This window comes from Gallus gallus, chromosome 1 (assembly GCF_016699485.2).
Source record: "Gallus gallus isolate bGalGal1 chromosome 1, bGalGal1.mat.broiler.GRCg7b, whole genome shotgun sequence".
NCBI lineage: Eukaryota > Metazoa > Chordata > Aves > Galliformes > Phasianidae > Gallus > Gallus gallus.
Window position 1 is genome coordinate 45828146 of NC_052532.1, and position 19689 is coordinate 45847834.

Sequence of the window (19689 nt, forward strand, 5' to 3'; positions counted from 1 at the left end):
GGAGGGGCTCTGAAGACCCTGATCAGCTGTAGGTGTCCCTGCTTACTGTAGGCGAGTAGGACCAGATGGCCCTTGAGGGTCCCTTCCAACTCAAACGATTCTATGATTCTGATTGGTGTCTAGGACAGGCTTTTAAGCCAGCTTTGATTTGCTAAGTTTTATCGGTCCAGTAAGTACTTGCCGGAGCTTCCTTTCAGTACAGACCTGAATAAGTTGTAGGTTCCTCTGTTCTCTATAAAATAACTCACTTAATCACGTTTCTGTGGTAATGTCAATGTACAGTTCTGATTTTCAAGCAAGTCTGTGGAAAAAAATCTGTTAATTCAGAGGTTAAGAGAAAAAATCACGTAACAGAAAGTGATCCAGTGTGTTCATCAGTGAGTTTTGTTCTGTGCTGCCAGTGCAAAATTAGACTAAAAAATCCTGGTGGGGAAAGAAAGTATTAAAGAAAGTTGGTGCAAATGCTGGCATTGAATGAGACAGTTCAACCAGTCGTCTGTCAGGGATCAAACCATGCCCAGAGGACCCGCAGCCCTTCCCATGGAGGCATGGCACAGCTGGTCTGCTCAGGGCACGTGCTGTGCCTGCTCAGCTTAGAGCCCTCAGGAGGACTGGGGAGCAGCACGTGCTTGGCCAGCATGGCACTCGCTCTCCCCGTGCCTTTCAGCAGGATGCAGAAGTTTGTGCAAAGCCATTGCGGCTTGGGCACACCTGCAGGCCACCGAGGTACAGGGATGTGCCACAAAGAAAGAGGAATCTGTGGGCCGCTATCTGTCATTTTGTGCATTGTAAAGCCTCTAAGTGATGTGATGAGTGGCAGGAAGAGCAGGAGTGTGGCAAACCAAAGCTGAGGTGCATTGGCAGGCTCACACAGCCTCTATCTGTGCTATAACCACGGTAAATGTTTTGCTTGTAGGCAGCAAATTTGACAAATCCTATCAGATGCCAACTAGACAGAATGACAGCGTGAGTTATTACAGCCTTGCTTTTATCTACTGCTGCCATAGAATGCAGGATAAAGAGCAATTTCTCTCCTCATTTTGTAATCATTTCTTTGAACACTTCATTTTGTCATTCATCTCTGAACCAGAGTCCTTCCTACCCTGAAAGTCATAGAGCGGAATTTCAGGTGTCCAGTCTTTTGGCTTGCCTGGGACAGACTGATTGAAGAGGAACTGTCTTGGCCCATGTACAAAACATACAATGTACTTAATGTACATAAATAAAACGGTCGTCTTTATTTTTTTCATTAAAATATATATTAAAAAAAGAGGGCAACAAAGCATAAGTCTAGTGGGCTGGACATGTATGACTGTACATGTATGACCCCTTTCATAGAATCCTAGAATCATAGAATTACTCAGGTTGGAAAGGACCTCAAAGATCATCAAGTCCAACCGCAGCCTAACCATAGTACCCTAACTCTAACAACCTTCTGCTAAATCGTATCTCTGAGCACCACATCCAAACAGCTCTTAAACACATCCAGGGACGGTGACTCAACCACCTCCTTGGGGAGCCTATTCCAGTGTTTAACCACCCTTTCTGTAAAGAAGTGTTTCCTAACATCCAACCTAAACTTGCCTTGGCGCAACTTGAGGCCATTTCCCCTTGTCTTGTCACCTGTCACCAGTGAGAAGAGACCTACCCCGCTCTCACTGTAAGCACTTTTCAGGTACTGGGAGTAATACGGTCTCCCTTCAGCCTCTTCTTCCCCAGACTAAACAGCCCCAGCTCCCTCAGCCTCTCCTCATAGGGCTGATTTTCCAAGCCCTTCACTAGCCTCATTGCCCTTCTCTGGACCTGCTCCAGTACCTCCTTGTCCTTCTTGTACTGAGGTGCCCAAAACTGAACACAGTACTCAAGATGAGGCCTCACCAATGCCGATTACAGGGGCAGGATGACTTCCCTAGTCCTGCTCACCACACTGTTCCTGATACAAGCCAGGATGCCATTGGCCTTCTTGGCCACCTGGGCACACTGCTGGCTCATATTCAGCCGACTGTCCAACAGTACACCAAGGTCCCTTTCCATCAGGCAGCTTTCCAGCCACACCTCCCCAAGCCTGTAGGGTTGCCTGGGGTTGTTGTGACCAAAATGCAGGACCCGATACTTGGCCCTATTGAAACTCATGCCGTTAACCTTGGCCCATCGATCCAGTCCATCCAGGTCCCTCTGTAGTGCCCTTCTCCCCTCTGGCAGATCAACACTCCTTCCCAGCTTGGTGTCGTCTGCAAACTTACTGAGGGTGCACTCAATTCCCTCATCAAGATCATCATTGAAGATGTTAAACAAAAGTGGCCCCAGCACTGAGCCTCAGGGGACACCGCTCGTGACCAGCCGCCAACTGGATTCAACTCCATTGACCACGGCTCTTTGGGCCCGGCCATCCAGCCAGTGCTTCACCCAGCGGAGCGTACACCCATCCAGACCATGGGCAGCCAGCTTCTCCACCAGAATGTTATGGGGGACAGTGTCAAAGGCCTTACTGAAGTCTAGGTAGACAACATCGATAGCCTGACCCTCATCCACTAAGCGGGTCACCTTGTCACAGAATGAAATCAGGTTTGTCAGACAGGATCTACCTTTTGTAAACCCATGCTGACTGGGCCTGATCCCCTGGTTGACCTTTAATTGGTTCATGATGGTTCTCAAGATTGTTCGTTCCATAACCTTCCCAGACACTGAGGTGAGACTGATAGGCCTGTAGCTACCAGGATCATCTTTCCGCCCTTTTTGAAGATGGGCATCACATTTGCCAGTTTTCAATCCATCGGGACATCCCTGGTTAGCCAGGACTGCTGAAAAATGATGGAGAGTGGCTTGGCAACCACATCTGCCAACTCCCTCAGCACTCTGGGGTGAAACCCATCCGGCCCCATGGACTTGTAAGCATCCGGCTTTCAAAGTAGGTCCAAAACTATCTTGTCATGGATCGTGAAGGGCTTATTCTGTTCCCCATCCCTATCTACCAGCGCAGGGGGCTGTGTTCCCAGGGAGTATCAAGTCTTATTATTAAAGACTGAGGCAAAGAAGGCATTAAGTACCTCAGCCTTATCCATGTCCTTGGTGACCAGGTTGCCCACAGCATCGAACAAGGGATGGAGATTCTCCCTAGCCTTCCTTTTGCTGTTAATGTGTTTATAAAAGCTTTCAGTAGGATGCCTTGCTATGGCACTGATGGCCATCATCCAACTGAATGCCATTACACGTCTTTTTTGGTAGGTTGTTCCATCTCAGAAGAGGCAGATGGCACCCTCATAGGGTAGCCCTGGGTCCATTTATTTTAATGTTTGGTTATGCAGCAGTGTGGCTTTAACCGTCTGTTTCCAGTGTGGATAAGAAGCATCCTGCATTGTAAAGAATTAAATAAAAACTGTACAGCAGCTGTGTTCATCTGACTGTAAAGCCTCGGCATGACAGCTGTAACACAGGCTGGAAATGGGCTCAGGTGCTGTCCCTTCCTTGAGCATCGCTGCAGTGAGCTGCCCCCATTCAAACTGTTGCTGTGCTTAGATCGCAAGGATGGTTTTTCACATCCAGCGCCAGCTGTATAGTGGTGTGAGGGCAGAAAATGAGGGTACATGAATTTCCATGTGTAACGAGAGGCCAGCCCATGCAGCTTGCACTTAGGTTTCCTTGGGTGGTTCTGATGCTTGTCTGATAGTGATACTGCTCTATTTGCATGAAGTAAACGTGAAGAGGTTGAGGCTTGCTCTGGCTGGCACTTGGCTGTGCCACAGCTTCCAGGTAGGTACGAGCGCCAGCCATCAGAGGGTGCGAGCTTTGGCTCAGCACTGGCATTGGGCACAGTTACACACCTGCAGATCTGAATGGAGCACAGCTTGGCTTCAAATCCTCCTGCTGTGGCTGTACCTAGGTATGAATGAACACCTCCAGGTTTTCCGTAGTATTTCCTTATTCTTTCCTTATGTATTATAACTCAGCAGAGGTAAAAACCACTCCACATGTGACAGAATATTGATGTTTTCTGTCTTGCAGACCCCAAGTGGATTATTGCTGACCCCGAGCCCGCTGCTGTCCAGCATCCATTTCTGGAGCAGCCTCAGCCCCGTTGCTCCTCTGAGTCCTGCCAGGCTGCAGGGACCCAACACTCTGTTCCAGGTAGGTCTGCCTAACACACAGGTTCCACTTTTGGAAGCACATGTGGAAGCCATGTCAGGAGAACATCTCATGTTGGTCTGGAGCTTTTCAAATGGTTTGAGGAAACACAGGAGTTGATGAGCATTTTTAAGAGAAATGTGTTTGCCTGCACCACCTTTAGAGCACTGGCAGCAGAGCCCGACTCTCCAGCATCTGCTCTGCAGTAGAAACATACACATTGCATGAAGGAAACAGAGGAAGCGCTGTGCCCTGGTAGGAAGAAGGGAGCCCTCAGAGCTCCGAGGAGAGAGCACAGAGCAGGAGAGGATGGGAAAACCAGAGCAGTTCTGCACCATCTTGCTGTGCGAGGCCCGGCTCATCCTTCTCTCTCAAGAAGATACTTATCATCTAGGAGACAGAATACAGTTGCATTTAACTTAAGGGCACTCTGAAGGTCATGTTTCCAGGTCTGCAAATTCCCCGGGTGGTTGCAGACAAGTCGCTTACCCTTCTAAGCACCACCTCTCTGTATTTACCAGGAGAAAAGCAGTGCTGTCCTCCTTCATGGATACTGGGATTGTGAAAATCTCAGTTTTACGGAGATGTCATAAATATCAAAGGCATGAAGCAAACAGCAGTGACTGAGGAGCTCAGGGGCAGTGCTCTGAGGCTGCGGAAGGGATGGCGGGGATGGCGGGCATGGCCTGAGCAGCTCCAGCTGCAGATGAACAGCTGATTGAGTCACAGGAGGAACGAGGCTGAGCAGCTTATTGGCAGGAAGCACAAGAAGCCCATAGCCAGCCAAGCATCAGAAGAACACAGGGCAAGTCTGGGAGTGAAGGCCCCACATGCTGCAGCTGGCCAGCACCAGCACTGGAGGGTGCTCTGAACCCTCAGGGGGTGGCTGCATTGGGTTGGGTGGCAGTCCTTCCACCTCCGGATGCACAGCACGGAGCCCTCGGGCTGGTTGGTTTTCACCTGAGCTGAAAAGAACGCTTACTTGCTGATAAAGGAGCCAAAATGCTGCCCGCAGCCAGAGGCCAGCACCGCTCTGCGACTGCCTGCCTCACCCCCTTGCCTGCTGACTCACAGTGAGGTGGGAGCAGACTCTGTACATTGTCTTCTTTCAGGCCTGTGCTGCTTTCTCAGCAGTGCCGTGCTCAGCCCTGGCTCTAGCTCTACAGTGTTAGTGTTTCTGTAGGACCAGGATAGAATTCATCAACAGAGCAAGCCTGGGACAAGCCTATGGGGTAGTGCAATCCCTGCTTTGGTGAGCTCGTGGCCCCACTGGGCCCAGCTATGTGGATGCTCATTACCTGGTGAAAGCTGTCCTTAAGTGCGTATGAGGTGAAAGCGGCTCCCACACACCGCCGCCCATGCGCCCTCACAGCCTCCTTCCGCACAGATCGCCTCGATATGCGGGCCTACCTGGAAGGTCTTCCCTTTGAAGTCACGCTGTTACGCAGTTAGTTAATCACACCGGGGCTGATGTTGTGCAATGGGGGCCTGGTGCCACAGCCCCACCCTGCTGCTGGCCTGGGCGTGTTAGGAAGGCGTCAGTGCCCGCGTGGCAGCGGGATGCAGGCAGGGCGTGGGGATGGGCCGGGGCACGGGGGCAGGTGCTGAGTAAGTACTCTTTGCACAGCAGTTCAGAAGGCGTTTGTTAGGACAAACTGCCACAGAAGATTGTGCTTCAAGTACCACATGATCTGGCATAGCGACCGGGCTGTTTCTTAGATGAACTGTAACTGCTTGAGAGTCCTTTTCCCAGTGTTTTGTGCTCACAGTTGTGCTTTTTTGGTCCTAAAACTGCACCCTGACTTTCACTTTTGCTAGGATCTTCCCTGCACAGCTTTAATCAGATGAAAAGCGTGGGTTGTAATTAATGTTCTGTAGGCTGAGATTTTTGTAAATGGAACGGAGGGCTCCCATTTCTCCACGTTACTCACTTTCCCAGTGTGATTACAGCTGCCGTGTGTCAACTCTTATATAAAAGTACAGCCAATAATAGGCTGACCCATCCCCATGCATTTAGAAGCGATTCAGGTTCCATCCCTTGCTTCGCATTCCTGTTGTCTGAGGCAGGCACGTGGTGTCCATCCTACCGCACAGAAATCAGCGCTCTCAAAAGCATCTGGGGTCGGCTGCTGGCGCAAAAGGCGCGTGCTTTGGGGCTGAGCGCTGCGAGATAAGAGAGTGACGTTTCCCTTTTGGCCTCTTGCAGTTTCCGACTCTGCTCAATGGTCACATCCCAGTGCCACTCCCCAGTCTGGACGGAGCCTCTTCTCCAGTACTGCTTTCACCGAACGCCCAGAAATCCTGATGGTGCCTCCCGCGTTAAGGACATTCGGTGGATTTAACACTTCATTCCTATGGGCTAGTTTATTCCTGTGTCATGAGAAGGACATCGTGAAACCCTCTACTACTTTGGTTTGCACTTTTCATTACATGGATAGTCTACTTTTATTACGTTAGTGTTTTTAAACAGTGTTTATATATAAAAGTATATATAAATCTGTTTTGCATTAAATGAATTATAATTTTTTTATATCATAGCTCTCAAGTGTTGAACACTTCTGTTGTCGATGAAGTACTTTTCCGTAATGGATTGCAACAATGTATCTAATAAGGATGTGAAGCTTCTTTTTAATACCTTTTTCTGCCTATTACGCATCGTGCTTGTGTAAACTATAACCGGCTGTGCCTTCTTTTGCATAATGTCATGTAAATGATTTATATATTTTCTAGTATTAAGATGAAAAGCTGAAAGACAGCACTAGTATTGAGCAGCCCTACGGTAGGATGTCAGTATTTTCTCCACGGATAGGCCATACAATGCAGAGTATTCACGTAACTTTGTATTAAGTGCTTTCAAGTCGTATAAAAATAGCCTTATAGTTTTTCTTTGCTGAAGTGAAAAACGTCATCCGCATTGCAGTCAGATGTATTCGGGAGTAACAAAGCCACACTTACACACCAATTCTTCTGTGGAGTTGCAGCAGGGAAGAACCGGGCCGCGTGTACTCGTGAGACACTGCCAGCATTTGAAAATCCTTCTGTCGGGAAGGAGATGTGGCTCAGAATTTATCTGGCGCATACGTCTTATGGGGCGTCAGCACTACAACTGGAAAGCCTGCAGGTAGTCTCTGTCCTCCCGCAGCGAGGATCGCTCCCCCCAGTTCCCCGATGCATTGTTCCGACGTGCCAAGTGCCTTCTACCACTTCTCTGGAAGGATCCTTCTCGCTACTGTGGCTCAGGGGTCGCACTTCCCCTTCCCCCGCAGCTGGAGAAGTTAGAGGACTGCAAATGTCTGCTGCTTGTCAAGAGGCATGCTGTACTGTGCACATCTGGCATGTTCATGTAGAAACATCTCAGTTCTGGATGAAAAAAGCAGCACTGTGTTACCACATACTTGCAACTTGAACTTAGAAGGTATGTCCTCTGCCTCGAGGTGATGGCTGAGTCATCTAAATGCCAGGTTAGGATGAGGCCAGACTCCCTGGCACCGCAGATACTAATCTTGGCAGGGCTCATGCAAATCACCCGTTTTCTGAGGCGGCTAAATTGGGTTGAATGCTGTTTTGCTACTTAGGTCTTTCAGATGAGACCTCCCGAAACCGAACCAAAATGAGAATCATGTTTGCTCCAGGTCAGTAGAGCCTCTGCCTTATTTCCTGGCCAAGCAGCTGGTCGCAAGTCTGTGCGTTTTGAAACCTATGCAGTGAGTTGTCTGCTGATTCTCTGCTTGGATGCATTTCATTGATGATGTGTGTAGTTAATTGTAAAGTGCTTTTGGATCCTTCAAACTGAAAGGTGCTAAATAAACATTTTATTACTGCAGCTCTGATGTTGAAAAGCCGTTTTTGGGGCAGAATAATTCTGGTGAGAGTAAGCAGGAATTTTCCTGGGGGCTCCTCAGTTTCACTCAGAATAATTACCTGAATCAAAAACCTCTGCATCTACATGCAGCACTGGTGCTGATAACCAGGGCAATTAGATGCAAGAGGTAAGGAGAAAGAACAAAACAACGGGCCTGTCCTTTGCTTGATTCAGAGTTGTAAGAGCTCTGAGAGAAACCATCCCATGTAGTCAAAACCACAGTATACAGTATGTATGTGTGAAGGGTGAATTTATACTAACTAAAACCAGTAGAATTTGGAAGAAAAGGCAGCATATAACTAATGGGGCTGGCTGGTCTAGTGCAGATTACATCACAAGGGTTTGCAGATCAGACATTCTCCTTTTAACAGCAGTCTTCCCTCTCCAGCTAGGTGGAATATTTTGCAGTAACTGAGAGTTATGTGGAAGCAGCTGTTCACGCTCCAGAGCCAACTCTTTTCTCAATTATAGAAAAGCAGAAATGCCCACTTCAATACTCTCACCTGACGTATACCAGTACAGTTAATGGGTGAGCAAGGCATAAAGATGAAGCTCTTCTCACTGCTCAGGCATTCATGAACATTTAGCCTTTGAATCAATAAAAATACTGAACACCACACTGAGAAAAAGAAACAGATTAGAAATGAGAGGAGAAAGTAGGTAACAGAAGAGATTCTTCAAAGACGAAGTGTCCAGGTTCTCATTGCTTTGTTTCTTCCAAGGTTTTACTGTTAACGAGGCAAAATTACTCTTTCAAAAAAGCTCAACATGAAATGGAACTACACACAGTGCCAGCCCTACTCTCAGCCCGCACTTCTGTGGCACTGGGGGATGCATTCAGGTCTTCCAAGGAGTACTTCCAAGGCAGGGAAAACAGTGATGGGTGATAAACTACAGAAAGACTGGAAATGCATCCACTACATCAACAATTTGTTTTGTCTGAGTAAAAGTAGTTCCACTGGGCAGATGTTTGCCAACCTGGAAACAATCATCGAGATGAGTGTTTAAAGGTGAAACAGCTGTCAGAACAAGCAATGGGATTTAACAGGCTGAGTTTCTGCATTGAGAGGCTTTGTGATCATCTTGTGCCTGTAGGAAGCATCTTCCGAAGCCATCGTGGCCACCAAATAAATTTAGAACATGCACAGTTAAGTACAGATGTTTTTGTATGTAAAGACATCACTGATCCCTTCTGATCTTGAAATTGTACATTTTATGATAAACTCAGGTCACTCAGATGTAAGCATACCTCTACAAAGCTACAACTTTTGAAATCCTTTTTCGCCTCTTTAACTGTAGCCGCTCTTTCCAACTTAATACGTAAGTGCTTGGCCTACACAGATGGAGCACAAACCTATTTCTTGAGGGCAAAGAGATTGACAGCATTAGTGAGGAGAAACATAAATTTATTTAAATGAGAAAAGGAGAATGAACCTGAGGCAACAGCTCTGGAGCAAGCAGTGCCACGGCCTGCCCAGCGGGGTATCTGTGAACAGCTTCTTACAGGAGAGGTCTCTAGGAGGTATGACTGCAATTTCTTCCCCTGAGAGATTCCCATCAGTTCATTTCGCGTTCACTCTGCAGTAAGTGCATAGGGATAAATGCAACCTTAATTATTCCTAATCTAGCTCCAGGCCAGCTTCCTCCTTTTGCAGATTAAGGAAAAGGACAAGGGAAAGGGGGAAAAAAAATTAAGTCTTTGAAAAATGAGCTTGAGATGTGAAGAGGAGGAGCGAGCAGCGCTGGCACTGCTGTGCAGGGCCTGGAGGGCCTGCAAGAGCACGTTGGAAAGGGGATAGAGAAGTGCGTCCTCCCAGATTTGCAATCCACAGCATCTCTGTCAGCAGAAGATCCCACTGCAACAACGAAGGAGCTGATAGCTCTCTGGGGGATAATTTGTTTCAAGGTATGGTATGAGAGCCAAGCAAGACTTGCGCTTCATTAGGAGGACCATAAAAGCAATCTTCTTCGGCAGGCCTGCTTCTTAACTGGTTTTGGAGGATGCAGCCAGGATGAGAAACGGAGCAGTTATTTACATCAGTAAGCCTGCGCACGTGTGCGTATTCACATCTTAAGTTGGCTCAGAAATCACAGGACTTAAATGAGTTACGGCATTTCAGAGAGCACGTGAAAATAATGGAAAAATGTATGTAGGCACTTTTCCACTGACATCAATCTTTCTGGTTAATGAGAGAAAGGCAGTACAGGCTAGTGAAAAACATGGAAGATAAAAAAAAACGTGGAATAGCTGAACTCTAAACCCAGTCCTGCCAACAAAAACTTCCACTGCAGCCTACAGCGAGAGATTGGTCTCCGCAACTAAGCGGCACAGGCAAGGCCGTGTATCTACCGAGTCAGTCATACTTTCCAAAATCAAACCTGCTCAATGAGCTAAATACTCGTACAGTGTTTCCATTTTGTTTTACAGCCTGTGCTTGTTCTCATGTCAAGCTTTTAAATTAGTTGCTGGTGAGATACAGGTGCTGACCCATGTATAGGCCACAGAGCAGCAGTAGATCTCTACCAGTCCAGTCTGTGGAATGGGGGGAAAAAAGTGTAGAAAGGAAGCCCAAAGTTAAATTCATAAAGATCCCTCATTTGTTCCAAAAAGATCCAAACATCACAAAAGGGAAAAAAAGGTACTGAAATGCATGAACAAGGTACAAAAATAATTTAATCCCTGCCTTTCAGTGACCTGACAAAATGAACACATCTGGGACACGTTGTCCAACTAAGGTGTGATTTTTCTCAGTGTTGCCATAGGCCACAGCTCTGCATTTCCATACCCTAATTTGTTTGGATTTCTTTCAAGTCTGACTTGCATTCTGGGTATTTCCTGGCTCTGTAATACTTAGCTTGTGGATATTTACAACATGCCTTTCATATATGTTGTCCTCAATAACCGAATGTATTCTTAACCTTAATTCCATCTTAACATTGCAAAACAGAAACAATGCGCTTTTATTGAATTGAAAGACTCGCGCAAACAAGCAAGCAGCCCCAAGAATGCTCCCTTGCAGCTTTTCAAATGATTTGCAGATACAAAGTACGCTGATTCTTTAATAATTGTTTATTTTAACTTTTATTGCCCAATTCAGGGATACACTCTGGCTACTTAATGCTGTGGTAAAGCAGCACAAAAATAACACAGCTGTGCTGAGATGCATGTTTCACTAGAGCATTGCCGTGCAGCTGGGTTGTTCCCTTCCATCTCTCACTCTTTCCCAGCCTGTAAATCCCCATCCTCCACCCACCCTTTTTCCCCTTCAGCCCTCACCTGCCACGAGCACACAACCTCCTACCACCTGCTTCTTTCTGGTCTCCAAAGCCAACTTCTTTCTACACACCCCTACACACACACCTCACCCTTTCTACCTCCAGGTAGATGGGTTACAATGGGTATCTTCTACAGATGATTATCTTAGATCAGCGACAACTTGCAGGCCATTTCTCCTTAACTGATCACCTATCTTCTTCAGGCAGAGGATGTCACACCAAATCTTGACAGTCAACTACTTTTACAGAGCATCTGCCTGGTTATTATCGTGGCTGAGGTTCTCCCCAAATGATCAGCACTCCCTACATTCCCAGTGACAGCAGAACCAAGCCTGTAGTGCCTGATGCTGTCAGACAGGTGACAGAATGCTTTACACCAATAATTACACCAAAACACTGGCAGAGAAGTGCCCAGTGACTTCAGACTCACTACTGCCCCAAACAGGCATCTGCCACACAATTGTCTCTGCTGATGCAGGAATTATGGACCAAATAAAAAAGACTGCAACAAAACTGGCTTGACCACAGATGCCAAGTTGCATGCTTCAAAGCTACCTCCCAATGAAGCAAACCAATTCACTTGTAGGTCCTTTGAAAAATCTCTACGTATGCAGAATGCTTTAATTTTATGGAATATCTTTTCACCTGTAACAACAAACCTGAATGCCTACTCAAAATGGACACCTCTTTCTGTTAGCTGCAGCTGATCCCCTTCCAAATTTGTTAATGCACTTCATTTTACCAGTTAAACCTTTAAGTCCTTTACTCATTAGCATCACATTATCGTTGTTCTCTTATGACCTAGAAAATATTGTGTTCTAGAAATGCTAAACCCCACATTTATTCACAATGAACATTTACCCTATATTGTCACTACTTCTGTAGAAAAAAAAAAGATGTTTTTCGGATACTTCTTCCTTCAACACCATCACGTCTACAATGTATCTCCTACAAAGTTAATCAGTATAAAATCTAGATCAGATCCGTATCGACTATAAAAAATATATTAACTACTATTTCAGGACAAAGGTTTCTCATTGGTGCCAAACCTGCCTCTGACGCACACACACAACGCTCCCACTGGTATCAGCAAGACCAATCCATGTATCCCAGACACGTATCACCTCCCTAGAGCTAGGCAAGACTTACGAACCCAGGTGACATGCAGGACTTGACTGCTAGTAAATAGACTATGGACCGTGATTATGGTACGATCCTGAACGGCCTCAGTTGCAGGTGAGTCATGCCACCTTCACTGCCACTACTTCTTCGTTGCAAGAATTCGTAAGCAGCTCAAGTTAAACCGCTGACTCCCACAACACACGGATCTAGCTAAGTTTCCAACAATGCCCCAGGAACTGCAAGTTCACTTAGTCTGTATTTTTAACAACACAGGGCCTTTGTTATTATAAATTTCAAAACAAAACCAAAGAATTCCACATAATATTTATACTTTCAAAAGTACAATATTAATACAGGTCGGTCAGTTAGAAATAACAGCAGTTTGTTAGGTCTACAAGATTTAACCTAAAACCGGTTTACAAATGCTGAAAAGCAGTAGTGGTCCAACAGTCACCATTACACATGAATTCCTCTCTTTCAGAAAATAAAAAAAAAAATCCCAATTCAAATTTACCAGTATCGATGAAATATTAATAAAACACCCCCAAACATGCCACGATCACTATTCACAAATAAAGTTAAAATGAAATATACAAAAATTCACTTAATACTGTTAAATAACAATAAACTACAAGATTTCCTGAACAGAAATGGTAGGACCCCTGAATGTTTTACAGTGAATGTCAGGAAAAATTAAGTTACCTATGACTATTTTCATGATATACCAGCCAAAGATTTACATGACCATTTCAAAATATACCAATAAAGATTTACAGTCTCTTTAAGATGCACTAAACAAATAGGTTCATAAAGGTGAACACAAATGCTTAAAAATACTGTAACCATCACCAAGGGTGTACTTATGATACTCACTGAGATGCATAAACGTAGTAGTAACATGTTTACTATCCCTGGTAAACAGATAACACCTAAGATCTGAAAAACTCTCTAAGTTCCCATTTTAAAAGTTTTCTAGCATAGTGAGTTCTTATCAAGTACAAACTTGCATCTTTCCAGTTGATTTCAAGTGAATAATGCACAAATGGGAGAGAAACGAGGTGGGAAAACATCGCATTATTCCCATATTCTTGTAATTAGTCGTCCCGTTCCTCTGTAATGAAAAGATTCAAAATTTCAAAAGTAAGTCAGGGTCCAACATGTATGAATCTTTTTTTTTTTTTTCTTTTTTTAAATTTTTTTCTACTATTTGTATTCCTAAGTTAAAAACAAGGTAAAAAAAGTCATTGCTTCTGCAAGTCACTGCTTCTACCAGGCCCAATATGCACAACAACGTGCAAATACCTGATGCTGGAGTAAGCCTGACAAAATTAATCATCCAGTCTCCATGCTCTAATTCATCAATAACTAATATAGGATCTGAGAGCAAATAATAGTTACTTTTCACTTGTTTGAATCAACTTTCACACCATGTGCTTTTCGAAAAACGTAATATGCATTATAATTTTTCAACTATTTCAACACATACTTTCAATGTTAAATAAGGAATTAAGTGCCATGAACTCAGAGCATTAAAGATGGTTCACCTATAGCCAAGCAAAGCTATGCTTACATTCCAGGAAACACTGCAGTTTACGAAATACAAAAAAACCCCGCAGCAGTAGAACATTTTATGAAGAGAAACAGATGCATTCACATATTATAAAGCCACTGCAACTTCTTCAGGCATGGAACTGTTGTGTTAACTATACAGACAGTAGTTATTTAGCAGCAATGATTCCGCAATAAATAATGCACTGTGTTTCTCAGTCCTGCACAAAAATTGCAGCTACAGTTACATCAACAGCTGTAACCTACTGGCTCTAGTGGCAGAGGAGACCTTAAAACCAACTGTACAAAAAATTGTCACACTGTGACAACAAATATAAAAACATAATCTGCAGGTTGGAAATAAAAAGACTCCACTGTGAAGAGGACAGTGTAGACAAACTGCGATTCCAAGTCCACCAAAAGAGAGCACTGCCTTCAGATCCGAGTCCTTGATTGAGAGGATAGGCTTGGGCTTGACTCTGAACCGCCCACTTTAAAAAAGCATGCTCTGCCTTCTGTTCTTCCCATGTCCTACAACAGAACATGGACCACGGTGAGAAACTTAAGCATTTGCACAACAGAGTATTCAATCACTATTCTTCCGTCTGTATCAAGACAACAGCCTTTCCTTCCACCTTTTGCAACCACTATAGGATCTTTTTCTTTTTTTTTTTCCCCTCCCATCTGCATTCACTGAACTAGCAAGAAACTTGCAAGTGTGTGAAAATATTCATCTTTCCATACCTGTCTCTGGGTAAGTGGAATTTCGAAAGCCAGGGTCTTTCTGCAGCTGAATCTCTTTTAGACTGAATATTGAAACACCTAGAATATAAGAAATAAATTAATTTATATTCAAACACAACAATGCTTTAACTGAGCAAATTCTATTCTTAATTTAGCAGTTTCTGTTAAAAGAAGCCTTTTTCTATTTGCACACTTAAGTCAATATACACCGTTCATCTGTAACAGATGAAGAGTTTTTCATTAAGTTCTTGTGAGTTAAGTCTGATAGATAGCTAGGGTTCATACAGCTGCTTGCTCAGTTCCCCACACCTCCACTCTGTGGGAATGAGGGAAGGAAAATTAAAAGCAAGAAAACTTGTGGACTGAGATTAGAATTGTTTAATAAGGGAAGGAGAAGCAGAAGAAGAGAGAAAGAAAAGAGAACAAAACAAGCTATGCAAAGGCAATCACTTGCCACCTCCCACGTGCAGACCAATGCCTAGCCAGTTCCTATGCAAGAGAGGTTAACTTCCCTAACAACTCCCCTGCCCTTTCTCCTATTTATTGCTGAGCATGACATTCTATGGCATGGAATAGCTCTTTACTTAGTTGAGGTCATCTGTCTCACGTGTCCCCTCACTTTTTACACATCCCCCCATCCCCAGTCATGGAGAAACTGAGAAACAGAAAAGGCCTCAATGCTGTGCAAACATCATTTAGCTACAGATAAAATGCTGGTGTGTTATCAGCAATGTTTTTGTGACAAATATAAAACACAACACCATACAAGCTGCCGTAACAAAAATTATCTCCGTCCCACCAAGATCCAGTACAGTAATGTAGTCAGCTTTCATGTACTATCAACAATATTCTGCTACTTTACTACTCTTCTTACTTTCAGGCAAACTGTGTATCCTTGTTCCAAGACTCCTGAAGTATGCATGTTTCATGGCCTCTTCTGCCGAAATTCTCTTCTTTGATTCATACTGTTAACATAAAAGGATGCGTGTTGGTTTTCATTAAAAAATTCTCTGCATTAAGTGATCTGACCGAAGGAAGAGTTCAACTTGCTCAAATCTTTCCTACCAACTCACTGGGACATCTCAGTTTTCTCCACTTTCATTTTACACGTGAAACACCTAGCATACACTGTCTAAATTAGAATTATCAACATACATGGTTGATAAAAATACTCCAAAATACTTTAAAAAAGAAATTGCTATAAATGGATACAAATTAAAAATATACTTTTTAAAGACTTGTAGCGTTGATTAGGTTATACATTAAATTGCAGTAAAATGCTATTACAAGACATCACAAAAGTTTTCTACTCCAGATGGACTATGCTACAGCATTTTGCATAAGAGAAAACTGTAGACAACACAGTCTTGTATGTGCACTGAACACACCTTGAGTACAGAGCATTTGGACAAAGACGCAGACATTAAAAAAGGTGCACACAAGTAAGAACAAAGTTCAAACAGCAACTGCAAGTGCTGTTCAGCACAACATGAAGACCTGATATAAAATGGCTGCAAAATAGAGTAACCAAACTCCTTATACTTATATATACTATATAGTATACATATACTAATGCTTTTTACCACAGGACCTCTCCAATTATTAAAAAACACCTAGGAGCTGGTCCTCCATCTTGCTTCCCCTCCTTTTGCTTCAGGCTCTTTTTTTAATGCAGATTCAAAGATTAAAGCCACATACTACTTTACCTTTTGAATACAGACAGTTTGAAAGATCAAAGACTATCCTTACACCTTAGTATCTGCTTCTCTAATGGTAAGCTAAGTCTGTCTTTACAGAAACATAGCATCTGTATTCAAAAATCCTGTTTAAATATAATTTCAAAAGTGCTTCAGTTTTTCAGGGAATGGCTAACACAGACCTTAACAGATTTTATATTTCTACAAACAGTAATCAGACAAGAAATTGCCTCTGGCAAAAGCAAAAAAAAACCCCACCTCCAACAAAAACTACAACCAAAATCATCAGCTTTTAAATTCCTACAGCATGCAGCCTAACACTCATTCTTCCCATATCTGTCATCCACCACAGACTCAGCAGCATGCTTCACTTAAATTACATCTGACAGTTACTATGCTTGCAATACATATTTTTTTTTAACGGAATATATTGAAATTCTAAACTTGCACATATATAAAGTAAAGCCACAAAACACATCTTACTTGAAGGAACTTTGCTATCAATTCAATTCCTTCCGTGTCTAGCCTAAAAAGAAAAAAAAAAAAAAAATGAGAACAGTTGTTGAACTATATTTACAAAAGCCAACTGCAAAGTAACTGATTTCATTAAATGATGTTAAAACTAAAATTAAACAGAAGAATGTTTTTATCTGAACAACTTTTTTCTTGTGAATATGTATACACACAAGTAGCAGTATCTCAGAATACATCTGGAAAACAGTGGGAACAAAAAACTCTTGAGCATTGCATTGTGGTTTAGTAGGTCAACCCAGGTCATTTACTGGAAGGACACAATGTTAGATCTTTTTCTTCTGAGTCACTAAAAATGTGTTAGGCTTTCTTATAAAGTTTATTTATAATCTCTGTGCAGTTAACAATACTGATGCAGACCCTGCAAATTCTTCATAACGTTTTAGAATGATTTCAAGAGACTGCTCAAGGAAACCTTGCCATTTTAACAATGAGCCTATTATATAGCAGAGGAGAATTTGGAAGTGCTGAGTGAATACTCCCACTATGCAGGCATTAATAACAGGATTTTATAGCTCTATAGGTCATTATGGAGCTGTGGTGCCTTGAGTGATATTTGACGAAGTAAGCACAAAGTACCAGGATTATGCTCTGCATTAATATCTGCCCACAGTGATGCAACTGATGTATAGTTTCCCAGCATTCGCTAGCACATCATACTTGGAAGTTAGTTCACACATTTACAAATATTCAAAGACATAGGGATGCATACATTCTATTAGTAAAACAGGAAGTACCTTGGTGCATGGTTGATTAGGGGTTGTGGTTTATATTTGGGAAAGTTGTAGTTTCTAAATTCATCACTAGAAGAAATGCCTGGCCATGTTTCTTGACATGGGGTTCCTGTATTTAAAAGCAGCAACAAATTCAACTTACAAAACACACCAAAATGTAGAGAAACAACTTCCGCAATAATAAGCACTTAATCCTGTAATTTGAACAGGAAAAGAGAAGGCAATGCTGTACCAGCTCATCTATGCACTCAGCTTGATCGTTTTCATAAAGAATACAGTCATTCACATTCTAAGTACAATGGAACATAAAATGCCTTTTTTTTTTTTTTTTTTTTTTTTTTTTTTTTTTACAGATGTACAGTTCTCACAGGAAGAGCATTTAGAAGGATAAACTTACAGCACTGACAGTACTGCTAGAAGTACATATTTACCCAGAAGCCTGAAAATTAAGTGCAGCTCGTCTTCAACAGTCGAACCTGGGAAGAGAGGCCTTCCTGATGCCATTTCAAAAAATATGCATCCAACACCCCTTTACAGAAACAGAGAAAAAGATAAATCAGAAAAAATCCAGCAATTTAGTCTTCTGGTTCTTAAAGACTTCTGTAACTTAGATCTTAAATATAAGCAAATTATTAATTAACCACATATTGCTATTAAAAAAATAGTTTTGAAAGAAGATATACATCAACAAAAGAACTGACAAAGACCAAAGATACTTTCAGATGTCAAGTTAGTCAATTGTATTGTAGCCCATAGTAAATACTACACATTATGTGTGGATTTTTTTCTTCCCCAGAAATGTCAGCCCGATGTATCTTAACTCGAAGTAATAAAAAGTTAATTTGCATTCAGAATTTCTCTGAAACCTAACTCGGTTGTAGGCTGCCAAAATTCAAAGGATTGGTATTTGAATGCTACTCTATAGTAATGAAGAGTTGACATCTTTTCAGCTGGACTGAGAAGAAAACTTAAAACTTGACAAAGCTGCACAAACCACATGTCAATTTGAGTTGAATACTCTGAAGATCCGAGCAGTACATCAGGTGGTCTGTACCATAACGTGACAACTTCATTGGAATAGGTCTTCGTAGGAACAGACTTCGCTCTAGCCAATCCTTGATTAAAAAGAAAATAAAGGGTAATCTGCTGCTTTTATGCAATGCTGCTTTGCTTAAATCTTTTTTTGCATGGAATTAACAAAGGATTTTTATGAGAAAAATCAACCTTAATATACCTGTTAAATACCTTCCAAATTATATTCAATTAAAGAGTCCTAACTTCTGTCATTTGTCTCCGAGTATGTGCATTAACGTAACGAGGAGTGTTTTTAAGCATAGAAGATAGGTAAGCAGATCAAAACCTGCACTAATTCAACACATTACATCAAAACAACAAAGCATTATATCAACATAACATCATCCCTCATGATCTGTGAAACCCCTTGTGGCACACAACTTTCTAAGGACTTTCCTGACATAAAAAATAAAAGGAAACTCTGAAGGTCATGCTCTACTGCAAGTGCTCACTGGAAATCCCAAAAGAACTTGGTGCACCACTCTAGTGATAGAGTAACACTTGACAACATTGTATAAAGACAGACCTTTTCTCTTGCTCACTTCGGTTACTCCTCTGCTTTGGAGTTACCATGGAGTGTATGGAAAAAGGACTTGAGCTCCAACTTAAGGATCTGACTAAGTGCCAATTTCAAAGCAGTAAGACTACTGCTCAAACCTCAAGCAACAGTATGATCTATATGTACATTTTCTAATATCCTGTAAAAGACTGACTTTCACTTTTCAAGAACACACTACTACTACAGCCTTGATGTTCTTGTCTTTTCTTTGTGAGTGCAATTGCATACTCTTCTCTCCTTTGTCTTGTTCAGATGAATTCCAGCAAACGTGATGGCTGTTTCCACTAACTCATTCAAAGGAAAGACAGGAACCAAAACAACAGTTTGTGGAATATATGTATTCACGACTGAATCAATAAACAGACTAAGTATCAACTTCTAAAGAACACTAAAACTGACAGAGACCTGGGTTGGAACCAT

At 42.7% G+C, this 19689-nt stretch overlaps 2 protein-coding genes across 17 annotated transcripts in view; one reads left to right on the top strand and one right to left on the bottom strand.

The window, feature by feature from the left end:
- The window catches only part of ELK3 (ELK3, ETS transcription factor), a 34371-nt gene extending 26426 nt beyond the window's left edge, over window positions 1–7945 (top strand). The window contains exons 4-5 of the mRNA NM_001030749.2: window positions 4003–4125; window positions 6329–7945. Of these exons, the coding sequence (NP_001025920.1) occupies window positions 4003–4125; window positions 6329–6427 (222 nt within the window). The 3' untranslated portion in view covers window positions 6428–7945. The remainder of the gene's footprint in view (window positions 1–4002; window positions 4126–6328) is intronic.
- Window positions 7946–11036: 3091 nt separating this feature from the next.
- The window catches only part of CDK17 (cyclin dependent kinase 17), a 90628-nt gene continuing 81975 nt past the window's right edge, over window positions 11037–19689 (bottom strand). For all 16 annotated transcript variants that reach the window (XM_015283892.4, XM_015283880.4, XM_015283867.4 and 13 more), the window contains 7 exons: window positions 18631–18751; window positions 18068–18165; window positions 17640–17745; window positions 16855–16897; window positions 15549–15639; window positions 14675–14752; window positions 11037–14461 (listed from right to left, as the gene is read on the bottom strand). In XM_015283892.4, coding sequence (XP_015139378.1) covers window positions 14424–14461; window positions 14675–14752; window positions 15549–15639; window positions 16855–16897; window positions 17640–17745; window positions 18068–18165; window positions 18631–18751 — 575 coding nt within the window. In that variant the 3' untranslated portion in view covers window positions 11037–14423. The remainder of the gene's footprint in view (window positions 14462–14674; window positions 14753–15548; window positions 15640–16854; window positions 16898–17639; window positions 17746–18067; window positions 18166–18630; window positions 18752–19689) is intronic.